Here is a 12,181-nt window from a genome sequence, read left to right as displayed (position 1 = left end):
TATCATAACCATTTATGCATAAAAAACATAGAAACAAGTTTTCACAATGAAAAATTGAATGTAACATATGCTAGTGACGTCCCTCTATGGGATATGAGTTCAGTCATTAATTCAGAATTCTGTATTTCCTGAAGAAAGATTGAAAAGATATTGACATATTTTCAAAAATCCCCAATATGTAATGAATGACCAATTGATTTGAATAACTTCCTTCTGCTTAATCTGTCCTAATCAGGAAATCATACGTAGTTCAATCAATGACATTAACCTGGACTAGAGTTCAAATAATGAACTATGTTTGATCTTCCAGTTATATGAATTGATTCTTTTTTTTCATTGGATCGTGGGTACTAACGGATATTGTAGAGTATAAAATGTTTGAGAATACAAGGTGTAACTAAATAAGTGTAAAACATTTGAGGACGTGATTCCTCACCGAAAAAAAAAATCTTTCATATAAAGAAATTTCATTGGAGCATCCCTTATTAAGATACAGCCCCTTAAAGGGGGTACATAAAATTTGTATAACAATTTTTTTCACTAAATACAATACACATACACAATATTGAAATTAACCTGACGTTTAGCCAGAAATTTATTTGGTTTACCCCATGGTAGTGATGGATGGGAAAACGCAACCCCTAAAATTTATTTCCAATGTAACTTTTTGTCTTATTGTCTCTTGTCTCTTGGGTTTTTTGCCCAAAATAAACTAGTTCGCAGCAAAAACTATTTAAGAACAACTACAGAGATACATCGTCATAAATGCGAAAATACGAAACTAATCTATCTAGTAGGTCGCTATTAGCGATAGTGGAATAAGGAAATGGCTGATATGCATTACGTTTACGGTCTGTCGCAGGGAAATAGGTTAGAAGCTTCTAGAAGATATGCTGAAATGTATCATCAACGGCAGCATCCTTCACATAGAATATTTGCTCGACTTCATCAACGATTACGAGAATATGGTTCATTCGACAAAAGAACGCAAGATTGTGGTCGCCATCGAGAAGTACGAACACCACAGCTTGAGGAAGCAGAACTTGATTGAAGAACAACCTACTACCAGTACTAGAAAAATTGCTTTTCAGCTAAATGTTGATCATATGACGGTATTTCGAATTTTAAAGGAACAACTCTTATACCCTTACCATCTGCAACGAGTACAGGCACTGTTACCCCGAGACTTTCCGAATCGTCTTGAATTTTGCAATTGGATGCTGGAAATGATTAGAAGAAATTGTGACATTCTGAAGACGATAGAATTCACAGACGAATGTAGTTTTTCTCGGGACAAGAATATTAATTTTCATAATAACCACATATGGGCTGATGAAAACCCTCACGCTATTGTCGAAACTAACCATCAAGAACAGTTTTCTCTTAACGTTTGACTCGGAGTTATTGGGGATAACTTAATTGGGCCTCATTTTCTACCTCCTCGATTAAATGGTGAGGCTTACGTTCAATATTTAAGAGAAGTGCATCCAGTACTGCTGGAGGAAGTTCCTTTGGGCGTCAGAAGGGATATGTTGTCTATACATGATGGGGCTCTCGCCTATTTTAGTCAAGTAGCACGTCAGCATTTACCTGAAACATGTGCAAATCAGTGGAGGACCACATAATTGGCCTGCTCGATCCTCGGATCTCAATCTTCTCGATTTCTCTATTTGGGGCCATTTACAGCATTTGGTTTACCGTACTCCTGTTCGCGATGTAGAGGACTTAAGAAACCGCATCATCGATGCGTGCAGGGTAATCAGAGAGACTCCAGGAATATTTGAGCGAATACGTGGCTCAATGCGCCGACGTCTAGACGCATGCGTAATGTCTGAAGGTAGACATATTGAACATGTACTATGATTTCTACATGTTGTGTGTTTTGTTATCAATAAATTAGTTTTTTTTTATTACCCTTTATTCGTTTAATGCAGGTACTAACTACAAAATAACGATAAATCCAGTTCGCATATATGACGATGTATCCCTGTAGTTGTTCATAAAATAATGTTTTGCTACGAACTTGTTTATTTTGGGCAAAAAACCCAAGAGACATTTTTTGTTGGGAATGAAACAGGCTATTGGAAATGTTAAACAAATAATAAGACAAAAAGTTACATTAGAAATAAATTTTAGGGGTTGCGTTTTCCACCTCTTACAACCATGGGGTACACCAAATAAATTTCTGGCTAAGTGTCTTTTTGGTAGTACAAAACATCAGTTTAATTTCAATATTGTAAGTTTTTCAGTGCTTGTGAAAAAAATTGTTATACAAATTTTATGTCCGCTTTTAGGGGCTGTATCTTAACAAGGGATGCTCCAATGAAGTTTCTTTATATGAAAGATCCTATCTTTTTTTCGATGAGGAATCACCTCCTTAAATGTTTTACACTCATTCAGTTACACCCTGATAAGTAATTCATAATTCTCGCCTGGGGATGCAACATGTCATGGTTTTTTCAAAACCGTTACAGTGAATATCTTACAATGAATTGTTTCAGTTAGTGTAAAAATATACAGAGTATATCTTGACGAGTTAACGCAATCTATATATAGAAAACTGAGAGTAGGGCGATTTTGAAAATTGGTAGGATGAGTGAATAACTAATGAAGAATTCAACTGGAATATTATCGTTGAGGTGACGTTTCGAGTTTCACCAGAAGTGACATCATCTTTGTTATTTTTAATGGCACATCCTGTATTTCACCTCATTTTTGAATTCTTCCCTTGATTCAGATTCTTACTCATGTATCATACCCTATATCCAAAATGAACCGTTTTCGAGTTATTCGAGTTTTTTTAGAAAAAGTGACAGATGCAGCCTTTCGAACATACGTCATTTTTATGTAAATTAACGTTTTTTTAAAATTTTCAGCTAGTAAATCGTGATAATTGGAGGTTGAACGTATCACGCATCATTTGCACGTCTACTGAATAATTCACAGGGTGCGCAAAAACTACGATCCAATAAGTGAATGAGAAAAATAAAAAATCTCAACTTTTTCAATCGGGAACCCCCATTTTTTTCCTCAAGGTTCAATTCTATTATGAAAATAAGCCCTAGTTATGATACACTTCCTTATACCCAAAACTTATAATTTTGGAGACATTCCATTATATTTACATACCTACTTTCCCGAAATGTTGATATTTCTCGTAGGCTGCTGTCCATCTTTCAACACAATGTTTGGTGACAAATGGTATAAAGTTGTTTATTGTCAGATTCGTGCTCTCAGAAGGTACAATATAGCTCGTGCTGCTTATAATAATCACGATTTCTTTAACTTATTGGTGATTTATGGCGAATGCAATAAAGTGTTAACAAGAACATGTGATACTTATGCTACAAGGTATCCAGAAAAATCTAAATCATCTCCAGATATCATTAGAAGATTAATCTTCAATCTCACGAACTTTGAATCATTTGAAAGGAAAATTATCAAAATTAAAACGGTGGTTGACAATGAAGATAATGCCATTACAGTGCTTCTCCAGAAGCATCTTTGAAAGATGCGGCACGAGATTTGGCATTGAATAAAATGTCCATGCAGAGACAATTAGCAAAATATAAATAGTATCCGTATTCTCATACTTTAGTCCATGGCCTGAAGCTATCCGATTATGAGAGAAGAATTAACTTTGCGGAGTTCTCCATTATGACAAATCAAGAAAATGACCAATTTTTGAGGAATATTATATGAAGCGACAAAGCGAAATTTACCAAAAGTGGGATATTCAACAATAGGAATTCTCTCTACTGGATACAAACCCTCATTCAGTTCGGGAACGTCAGTTTCAAGACCGTTGGAATTTCAATGTTTACTGCGCTGTTAAAGATTTCGCAATAGTGATGCTTCACTTCTATGACAAAAATTTAAATGGTTAATTGAAAAGTATCGTAATTTTATTGTTTCATTGATTTAAAAAAAATTACACTGAAGAAAATGGCATCAAGGTAGTTATGTAATAAACATTCATAGCATCTAGAAAATAAATAACAGACCAACAGGTATTTTTATTTTCAGGTGAACGATACCTAGGTATTTTAAAAAATCTCGATACGGATTATTTGGAAAAACTGACGCTCGCTGACCATCGAAAAATTTGGTATCAACATGATGGAGCACCTCCACATAATCATCAGATGGTGAAGATGTATTTAGAAGAAACTTATTACGGCCAGTGGTTTGGAACCGACGGTCCTCAATTATGGCCACCGCGATCGCTTGATTTAACTCCATGGAATTTTTTTATTTTGGGTTATATAAAAAACGAAGTGTATTCTAACTCGCCAAAAACAAAAGAAGATTTTCAGTAGAGAGTTCGTACTGCTTCCAACTCTATTCCATCGGACATGATAAGACGAGCTGTAGGAGACGTCATATAGAGAAGTGTAAAATGCTTAGAAGTTGGAGGCAATGTATTTGAACATTTGTTGCAATAAAAAAAGCGTTTGACAAAAGTGTCACATCTTCTTGTTTAGCATTGAAACCAAATTTGAAATTGTTTATTCTAATCATGATTTTTGTCTTGAATATGGGATTATTTTTCATGAGATATTCAAGAGAAACTAGGCAACAAAGAAATTTTATCGTAAAAACGTAAATCCTCGCGTGAAAATAACTTCTATTGCGGAATATCACTAAAATTATAAGTTTTGGGTATAGGGAAGTGTATCATAACTAGGGCTTATTTTCATAATAGAATTGAACCTTGAGGAAAAAAATGGGTTCCCATTTGAAAAAGTTGAGATTTTTTATTTTTCTCATTCGCTTATTGGACCCTAATTTTTGCGCACCCGGTGGATTATTCAGTGGACGTGAGAATGATGCGTGATCCGTTCAACCTTCAATTATCACGATTCACTAGCTGCATATTTTTAAAAACGTTAATTTACGTGAAAATGACGTATATTCGAGAGGCTGCATCTGTCACTTTTTCTAAAAAAACTCGAATAACTCGAAAACGGTTCATTTTGGGTATAGAGTATGATGCATGAGTTGGAATCTAAATCATGGGAAGAATTAAAAAATGCTGTGAAATACAGGGTGTGCCATTACAAATAATAAAGATGACGTCACTTCCGGTGAAAGCCGAAATGTCACCTCAACGAAAATATTTCAGTTGAATTCTCCATCAGTTCTTTATCCATCCTATCAATTTTCAGAATCGCCCTACTTTCAGTTTTCTATATATATATATATATAGATCGCGTTAACTCGTCAAGATAGACCCTGTATGTGCCAGCAACGTTTTCCGTGGAAAGAACTTATTTTAGTTGTGCGATTGCGAACTAGAAAACGTTGGAGCAGCCAATAATTTCGACGGATGCATCTGAGACTTATACTGGCTCATACTCCCTGTTGGATTATTATCCGGTATCAAATAATCTCATGAGGAATTACAGTAATTCCGAAACAGATTAAAAGACGGAAACGAAAAGAACACAGTAATCGAAACATCATTTTGATGTCCTTTGATCAGATCTTCCAGAAGCTGGAATGGTAGGCAATTAAATGTTTGATACCAGCTATAACCAGATTTGTATCAAACATCATATACAAGTAATTGATTTCATAAATCGGTAATTAGAGGATATGTGAACCATATTTGTTTTTCTGATCGTGCAAATATAGTTCATAATATTTCCCAAAGGTACCAGACAAATTATGTTATTTACATTTCAAGACACAAATTTCCTGATAGCTTTTTCTGGTATGAAGGAAAATGATCAACTATCAAACCTACTTCAAAATTAAAACTGATAGTTGTGAGCATACTTCTGTTTGTGTGAATTTTATCAAAGGTCATTATCAGTATCCGCCGTACTTGGCTTCGCTGAGTTTGTTGATATAAGCTTGTTTGATGGTTGGAATAAAAAGATAAACTTCTATCAAAACCGCTACCAATGAGTAGCCCCACCCCCTACAAAAAAGACTTCGAATGGTCCACAATGTTCCAGAATATTCCATAGCATTCGAGGCTATTCTGAAATGCTACACAATGCACTGAGAAGTTTCGTAATATTCCGGAATGTTCCAGACCAATCCCGAAAATTCTAAAACAATTCATGAATTTGAGGTATATTCTTTGATCTAGAATTTTTCAGATAACGATCTTTGATGCTTCCATTCAGTGCCCATATTATAAGGTTACACAAAAAGCAGTCCAACATCTTTGAAAGCCCACCATATTGGATTTAAACTACTGTTTTAAAAAATCTGTTTTAAAATCTGTTTTTCCGTTAATCAGCTGCCGCCCCCATACGAACGACAACTCTCAGAAGTTGAGAAACTTGTGCGAGCTAAAGACTAACGAGGTCTTACCTTTTAACGTGTGATTCCTAACACGGTTGCAGAATCATTCCAGCTTCAACCAGATAAATTCTCTCGAGAAAAATATCTGGTCGAGGCGGGAATCGAACACACGACCTTCCGATCGTGAGTCGGACGCACTACCACCGCGGCCAATTCCACAACAATACTGTCATTTTATTTTTCTTATTTTTTTCAGCAAACCCTTTTGTTTGACATCCATATCATGGAAGTGCAAAAAATAACTAATCCACCATCTTGGACGCTCCGCCATATTGTATTTAGAGTGATATCATATTTTTATACTATAATTAACACGTCAATAATAACTTTTCAAATCGCTGGAAGAAACATCCTCAGGTACCTCAAAGGTACGATCTCGTTTCCTCTTTTTCATAAAAGAGGACGTATGCCTCTCCACTCACAGGCGATTTTGATGAATTTGGTGACACATGTGAATCGTTGTATTCGTACCACGTGCCAATGTGGGGATATCTGCAGCATGCTATGTACTATTCGTTTTAAGTAGACCCACTGTGATTCAAAAGTGCATATAGATTATAACGACTATGAGTCACATTGTCTGATGCTAATCTCTAAATATTTCCGTTAGAGGGAATCTTTTAAAATGAATAACTATAATACGGGAAAACTTCTTTCCTTGCAACTCGAGCATGTCGATTTTTATGTTCATCCAAAGTTTTCTCTCTTGCGAAGGAATCCAAGCATTGTGACAAACTTGTGACACATTTGTTTCGTCATTCCATTTGGATTCCAGGACATCGGCGGCGGATGCACATCTTCACCGGCAGCAGGAGGTTGCATATTTTGATGAGGATCTAGAAGTAATTTCGAATGGGGGTATTAGTAACCAGGTTCAATTCAATGCCATTAAAAATCAGGCATCGGTTTTCTCCAAAAATAATAATAATGTCAGGTCATATCCACTTTCTGCTTCGATAAGTTTGTTGGGGGTCAAAATGGACACCAATATGTCTTGGCACAATCATGTCGCTGGAATTGCAAAAGCTACTTTTCAAAAGCTTGAAACACTGTTCCGAACCAGAAAACTGTACACATCTCAGCAACTTTTGATGCTTTATAAAGTTCAGATCAGACCTTCTTTGAAGTATTGTTCTCATACCCTAAGCATACCCTGAAGCTGCTGGACTCCATCCAGCAACAGTCATCCACCTGATTGGAGCCGCGAACATCACTTGCAACCTTGATAGTCTGGAACGTCGAAGAAAGATTGGAGATTTGTCTCTCTTCTATAGATACGTTCACGGGAAGTGTTCAAATGACTTGGCACATTTGATTTCACCAAGAGCGGAACATATAAGAAATACGCGACGGAGTGTGGCTGCTCATCGTTTTGAGGTTCAACTCAGCACACTTCAAACTTCACTGTTCAAGAACTCTTTCATTTGGAGAACTGCGTCGATGTGGAATAAACTCCCTGAGAACATTTTTACAAATGGATTCAATCACCAGCCAATCAAATCCAATGGGTAGTGCTTGTGTTTTGTCCTTAAAAAAAGGTTTCTCATTAATTATATTAACGTCATCATGTAAACCTTCTAAAAGATAACGAAGGAACTTCTGGTTAGTCTTAAAGCGCATGACCCATGAATAGAAGGGCAAAACTCTGAATCTGACTTTTTGAAGAGGCTGTGTTCACTACTCCATCAGATGAATCTTCTGATATCATATTGTTTTTGATTTTTTTTTCAACAAACCTTTTCATTTGATACCCCTATCATGAAGGTGCATAAAAAACGAGTCTATTGGGGCGGTCCGCCTTATTAGATTCGAAGGGACTACGTTTGTAGTAAGGTATCCATAATTTAAAATCATTTCGCCATATTGGATGACGTCACTTGTTAGCCATCGTAAACATGTGTATGAAAAGTTACAGTTAAATCGAATGAAGATAGTTAAAAACTGAAAGATTCCACCCGAACTATACATACATATAAATTAAATATAAGTTAAATAAAAGCTACCATATTACAATTTCCAGGTGCAGGTCTGATGTTCCTCGTAGGAACAAGGAAAGATCACAATCCAATCGTCGCCAGCAACTCGAACAACTGCAATATGAACAACTGTTCCATCACCAACCTCAACCTGAACGAATGTGTGTGTCCTCTAGGACCTTACAACCCTATATATACCTCAGATACCCCTCCATGCACCTTCTACAGACAGGGAATCAACCAGTACCAGCGGATATTCGCTAACGGCCACGACAACTTTGAGAGAGCCAGCTTCCACAGACACTGCTACAAACCTAAAAGAGATTTTCACTACCAGTATCTTCCAAAGAGTATTAGTTATGCTGCGAACATTGATCGTTCTGCTTATCATCCGCATTCTGCTTGTGGAAAGCAAGACGTAATTAGATACTCCTCGCTGCCGAGGGTCAAAACTGGATCAGCGCTGAGGCCTAGTAAGAGTATGCCAGAAGGTCTGGCGAGGTGGGAATACTGCAGAACACACAGGAGGCCAATTATTAGAAATATTCAAGTGATAGAACAAATTACAACGTCTGTTTGAATTTTTGTTCGCAGTAGGTTTAGTCAAAAATGTAATCGCTGATAGTGCTACTATACACTTCCAGCGTTTAGAGAAAATAACCCCTGCCTTTGCTCTGGATGCAGTGACACATGCAGTGACACATTCAGTGATACATTAAAAACCATTTTTTCCTTCGTATAACTAAGTAAATTTTTCATCTTCTCTAGAAAACTTCTCATACATTTAATTTTTCTTTATCTTCAAGAGTTTCTTCGATTTCTTTTTATGAAAACTTGTTATATCGGCTCTGTTTTGTTTAAAATATTAGGAGTACTTTACACAAAGTAATAATCCGTAGTTGTTACATTTAGTTTTCAATTCAATGCGCTTATTCAACTTTCCAGTGGATCCCAAAAGGATTTATTGTTTCTCACACAAATTCATAATTTACGTTGTTTCTCACACCAAAATAATCCCCTTATTTTCTCAATGACGGTTAGTTTATTCGGAAACTGATAAACTGATCTTTCAGGTCAAATGACGAGGGTTTATCATCACCCGAAGACGATTGTGGATACTAAAAATCGAAACGTCGTGAAGTTACTTCACTTGAACCCTTTTGATTTCCATTTATTTATTCCCATTCTTCAATCCTCAATTTTTTGGTTGTATTTCATTTTATTGCAATTTCATTTCAGGGTTTTTGCTTATTTTCAGTTATTTATTTTAATTTTCAATTTTATTATTTTCCAAAAAGAAACGATATGGACTATTTTCCTTCAATACAATTTATTTCATAAGATTATTCAGAAGACATTCACATATAAATAGGTCTGTTGACAATGTAGCTCATTCCTATACTTAATTCTAACAATTATTTGGTGAATATTACTGGAGTTTTTTCCCAACACCAAATCGTTATTTTTACACCTCGACACGTGTTCCGATCACCAAGTGATCATCTTCAAGAAGAAGAGGAGAAGTTTTATCTTTCTCTTGAAGATGATCACTTGGTGATCGAAACACGTGTCGAGGTGTAAAAATAACGATTTGGTGTTGGGAAAAAACTCCAGTAATATTCATTACTACACCAAAGGTTCCAAACAGTACATCACAAAATTATTTGGTGACTTTTTCAAAGAATGTATGAATGCTTTGGAAAGGACCGATCTTGGAAAATGTTGCAACACATCTGAAACCCTGCTAACAGAATGTGTCTTCAATGGTTGTTTTGCGAAACCTAAAGCAATGTCAATGACGGTTTCTAATCTAATGAAACCACGTGCAGAGCTTTTTCTTGCAATGGTTTCATCACCTTCCAGGTCAGTTAATTGTGACAGTTAGTAGTTTCCTTTCATAGTGTTATGTCTGTGGAGTCTTGAAACAAGTACCCTTATCAATTAACGACGTCATTCGAGACCCGAAGGTACAAATTAAAACACCAATTTTTATTATTCCACTAGTATACTTCGCTTGTTATCGCTGGTGTGCTTACCCGAAACTGACTGCTCTCAACAATTTCGTCACAATCCTCTGTAATCACGATGTTCGCTTTCCACTCTGATTATTCATCGTTGGTTCCAGTATTGCTTTCCAAAACTGGTTTAACAATAATGTTTATACTACTGTTCTTCACTCTGGAGGTGAATCACCAATTTTCTAAGCAGCTTTAAGTATGAAAAATACAGTTTACAGTTCTCATGTATTTAATATTTCTTAAGGTAGGTTGAATACCACTTTCAACTAGGACTTTCACAGACTGTTTACCAAACCACAAATAAGGTTTCAATATACAATAGCTTTTTCAGGCATGTTCAGTACTCATTTTCTATATATTGCTTCTTACGAGAGAAATTGTAAATTGAGTTAGTTGGTACTGAATATAAAGGCGATAACATATCCCCCTTTGAAGACGCCATCTACGTGATCGACAGGTGACTCAATCCTCAAAGACAGAGGAGCCTCGCTAATTTTTGACATTCGAGAATTGAGTCATCTCTCGATTACATAGAGGGCATTTTCGTGTGGACCGTCCTCTTTCGGACAGTTGGGTTGTTTTGTCTAGCATTACTGTTGAGACTTCGGCGGATCGAAACAGTGCCGTCTGGTGATGGATCATTAGTTCATCTGGTACTAAATATGCCTGAAGATGCTATTTCAATAAAAAGTATTCTCTATATATCTCTCCACGCACTCGTTTTGCAACGTTCTTTCCATCGCTTCATTGTGATATTTTTTTACTGAAATTATTTATCCCCTTTTCTTTGTTATGATTTTTTGTCTACCCCCAGTTTCTTCAGTGTAAGACTGATCTCTTTTCATTTCCTAGAGAGTGGTTAACCACTTGATATCTAAATCCATCAATAATTTTGCTTTTCACTACTTCCACTTTTTTATATTTTTCTCTCTCATTAAATTCCAGCTGTCATGATTATTGTTTCTTCTTTCCTTTAACCAGTCTTTTTTTGTTAAAATTTTTATTAATGAATTTTTCCATTCCAGATGTTTGGTGGTTTTTGAATTTCTCCCATAACTATTTCGACTGTTTTCAGTCATTTAGTCTTATTTTCTATCATTTATTGTTCGTAATCATACTGTATTCTTTGTTCTTCTTATATAATCATTTTCGTAGTCATGAATTCATTTCATTCTGTTTCCTCATACTCTGATAGGAATTTAGCATTCACCAATACATTTACAGTAGGTATTTGCTATTATTTCATTGCAACGAATACGAATTCCTTTGTTCTTCGATTTTATAGTTTATTCCTCAATACAAATCCCTTTTTCTCGCATCCATTGCTAGGAGGGGCAGAAGGTCCACATATTTTTATTATTTGTTTCTTGGAAATCACGACTTAGATACTCGAAATTTCGACTTCAGTTTAGTAATTTCGAAATTACAACTTCAATCACGTAATTTCAAAATTTTGACTTTTGATATCGTAATTTCGAATTTAAAGTCGTAATTTTCATGCAACGAATATGTGGCTTTTCTGCGCTTCCGTATTTTTGCACACCTTTATTAAATTTTGTATTTCATAGTCATGCTATATAAAAAGTGATGGAAAAACTGCTATTTGTTCGTGTGTAAAAATATTTCTTTTCATCCACATTCTTTTGGTCTATTTCCTTGTAAACAATGACTGACTTTTGCCAGTCATTGTCAACAGATTTCATAACTTCTTGCGTACTATTTACAAGTCGATAAAATCACCAATCTCTAAATATACAGGATATACCAAAAATTTCTTTCAAATATTTTCCTTGTCAGAAAAGCGTTTTGTTTCAAATGTATATAGATGTATATAGACATATATATATATATAGATTGTATATATAAAAT

General features: G+C 35.5%; 1 protein-coding gene across 3 annotated transcripts in view; it reads left to right on the top strand.

The window, feature by feature from the left end:
- Positions 1-9,802, top strand: part of LOC111512640 (monocarboxylate transporter 2) — a 311,021-nt gene extending 301,219 nt beyond the window's left edge. For 2 of the 3 annotated variants that reach the window (XM_074183936.1, XM_074183941.1), the window contains exon 9: positions 8,339-9,802. In XM_074183936.1, the coding sequence (XP_074040037.1) occupies positions 8,339-8,874 (536 nt within the window). In that variant the 3' untranslated portion in view covers positions 8,875-9,802. Of the gene's footprint in view, positions 1-4,026; positions 4,452-8,338 lie in introns of those variants that run through there. The other variant, XM_074183948.1, reaches the window with a different exon arrangement.
- The last annotated feature ends 2,379 nt before the right edge of the window (positions 9,803-12,181 follow it).

Source organism: Leptinotarsa decemlineata, unplaced genomic scaffold (genome assembly GCF_025532065.1).
Source record: "Leptinotarsa decemlineata unplaced genomic scaffold, Ldec_3_MD MMD2_P_RNA_scaffold_2, whole genome shotgun sequence".
Classification (NCBI taxonomy): domain Eukaryota; kingdom Metazoa; phylum Arthropoda; class Insecta; order Coleoptera; family Chrysomelidae; genus Leptinotarsa; species Leptinotarsa decemlineata.
Note: the sequence above shows the minus strand (reverse complement) of the source record. Positions and strands in the feature narration are given on the sequence as shown.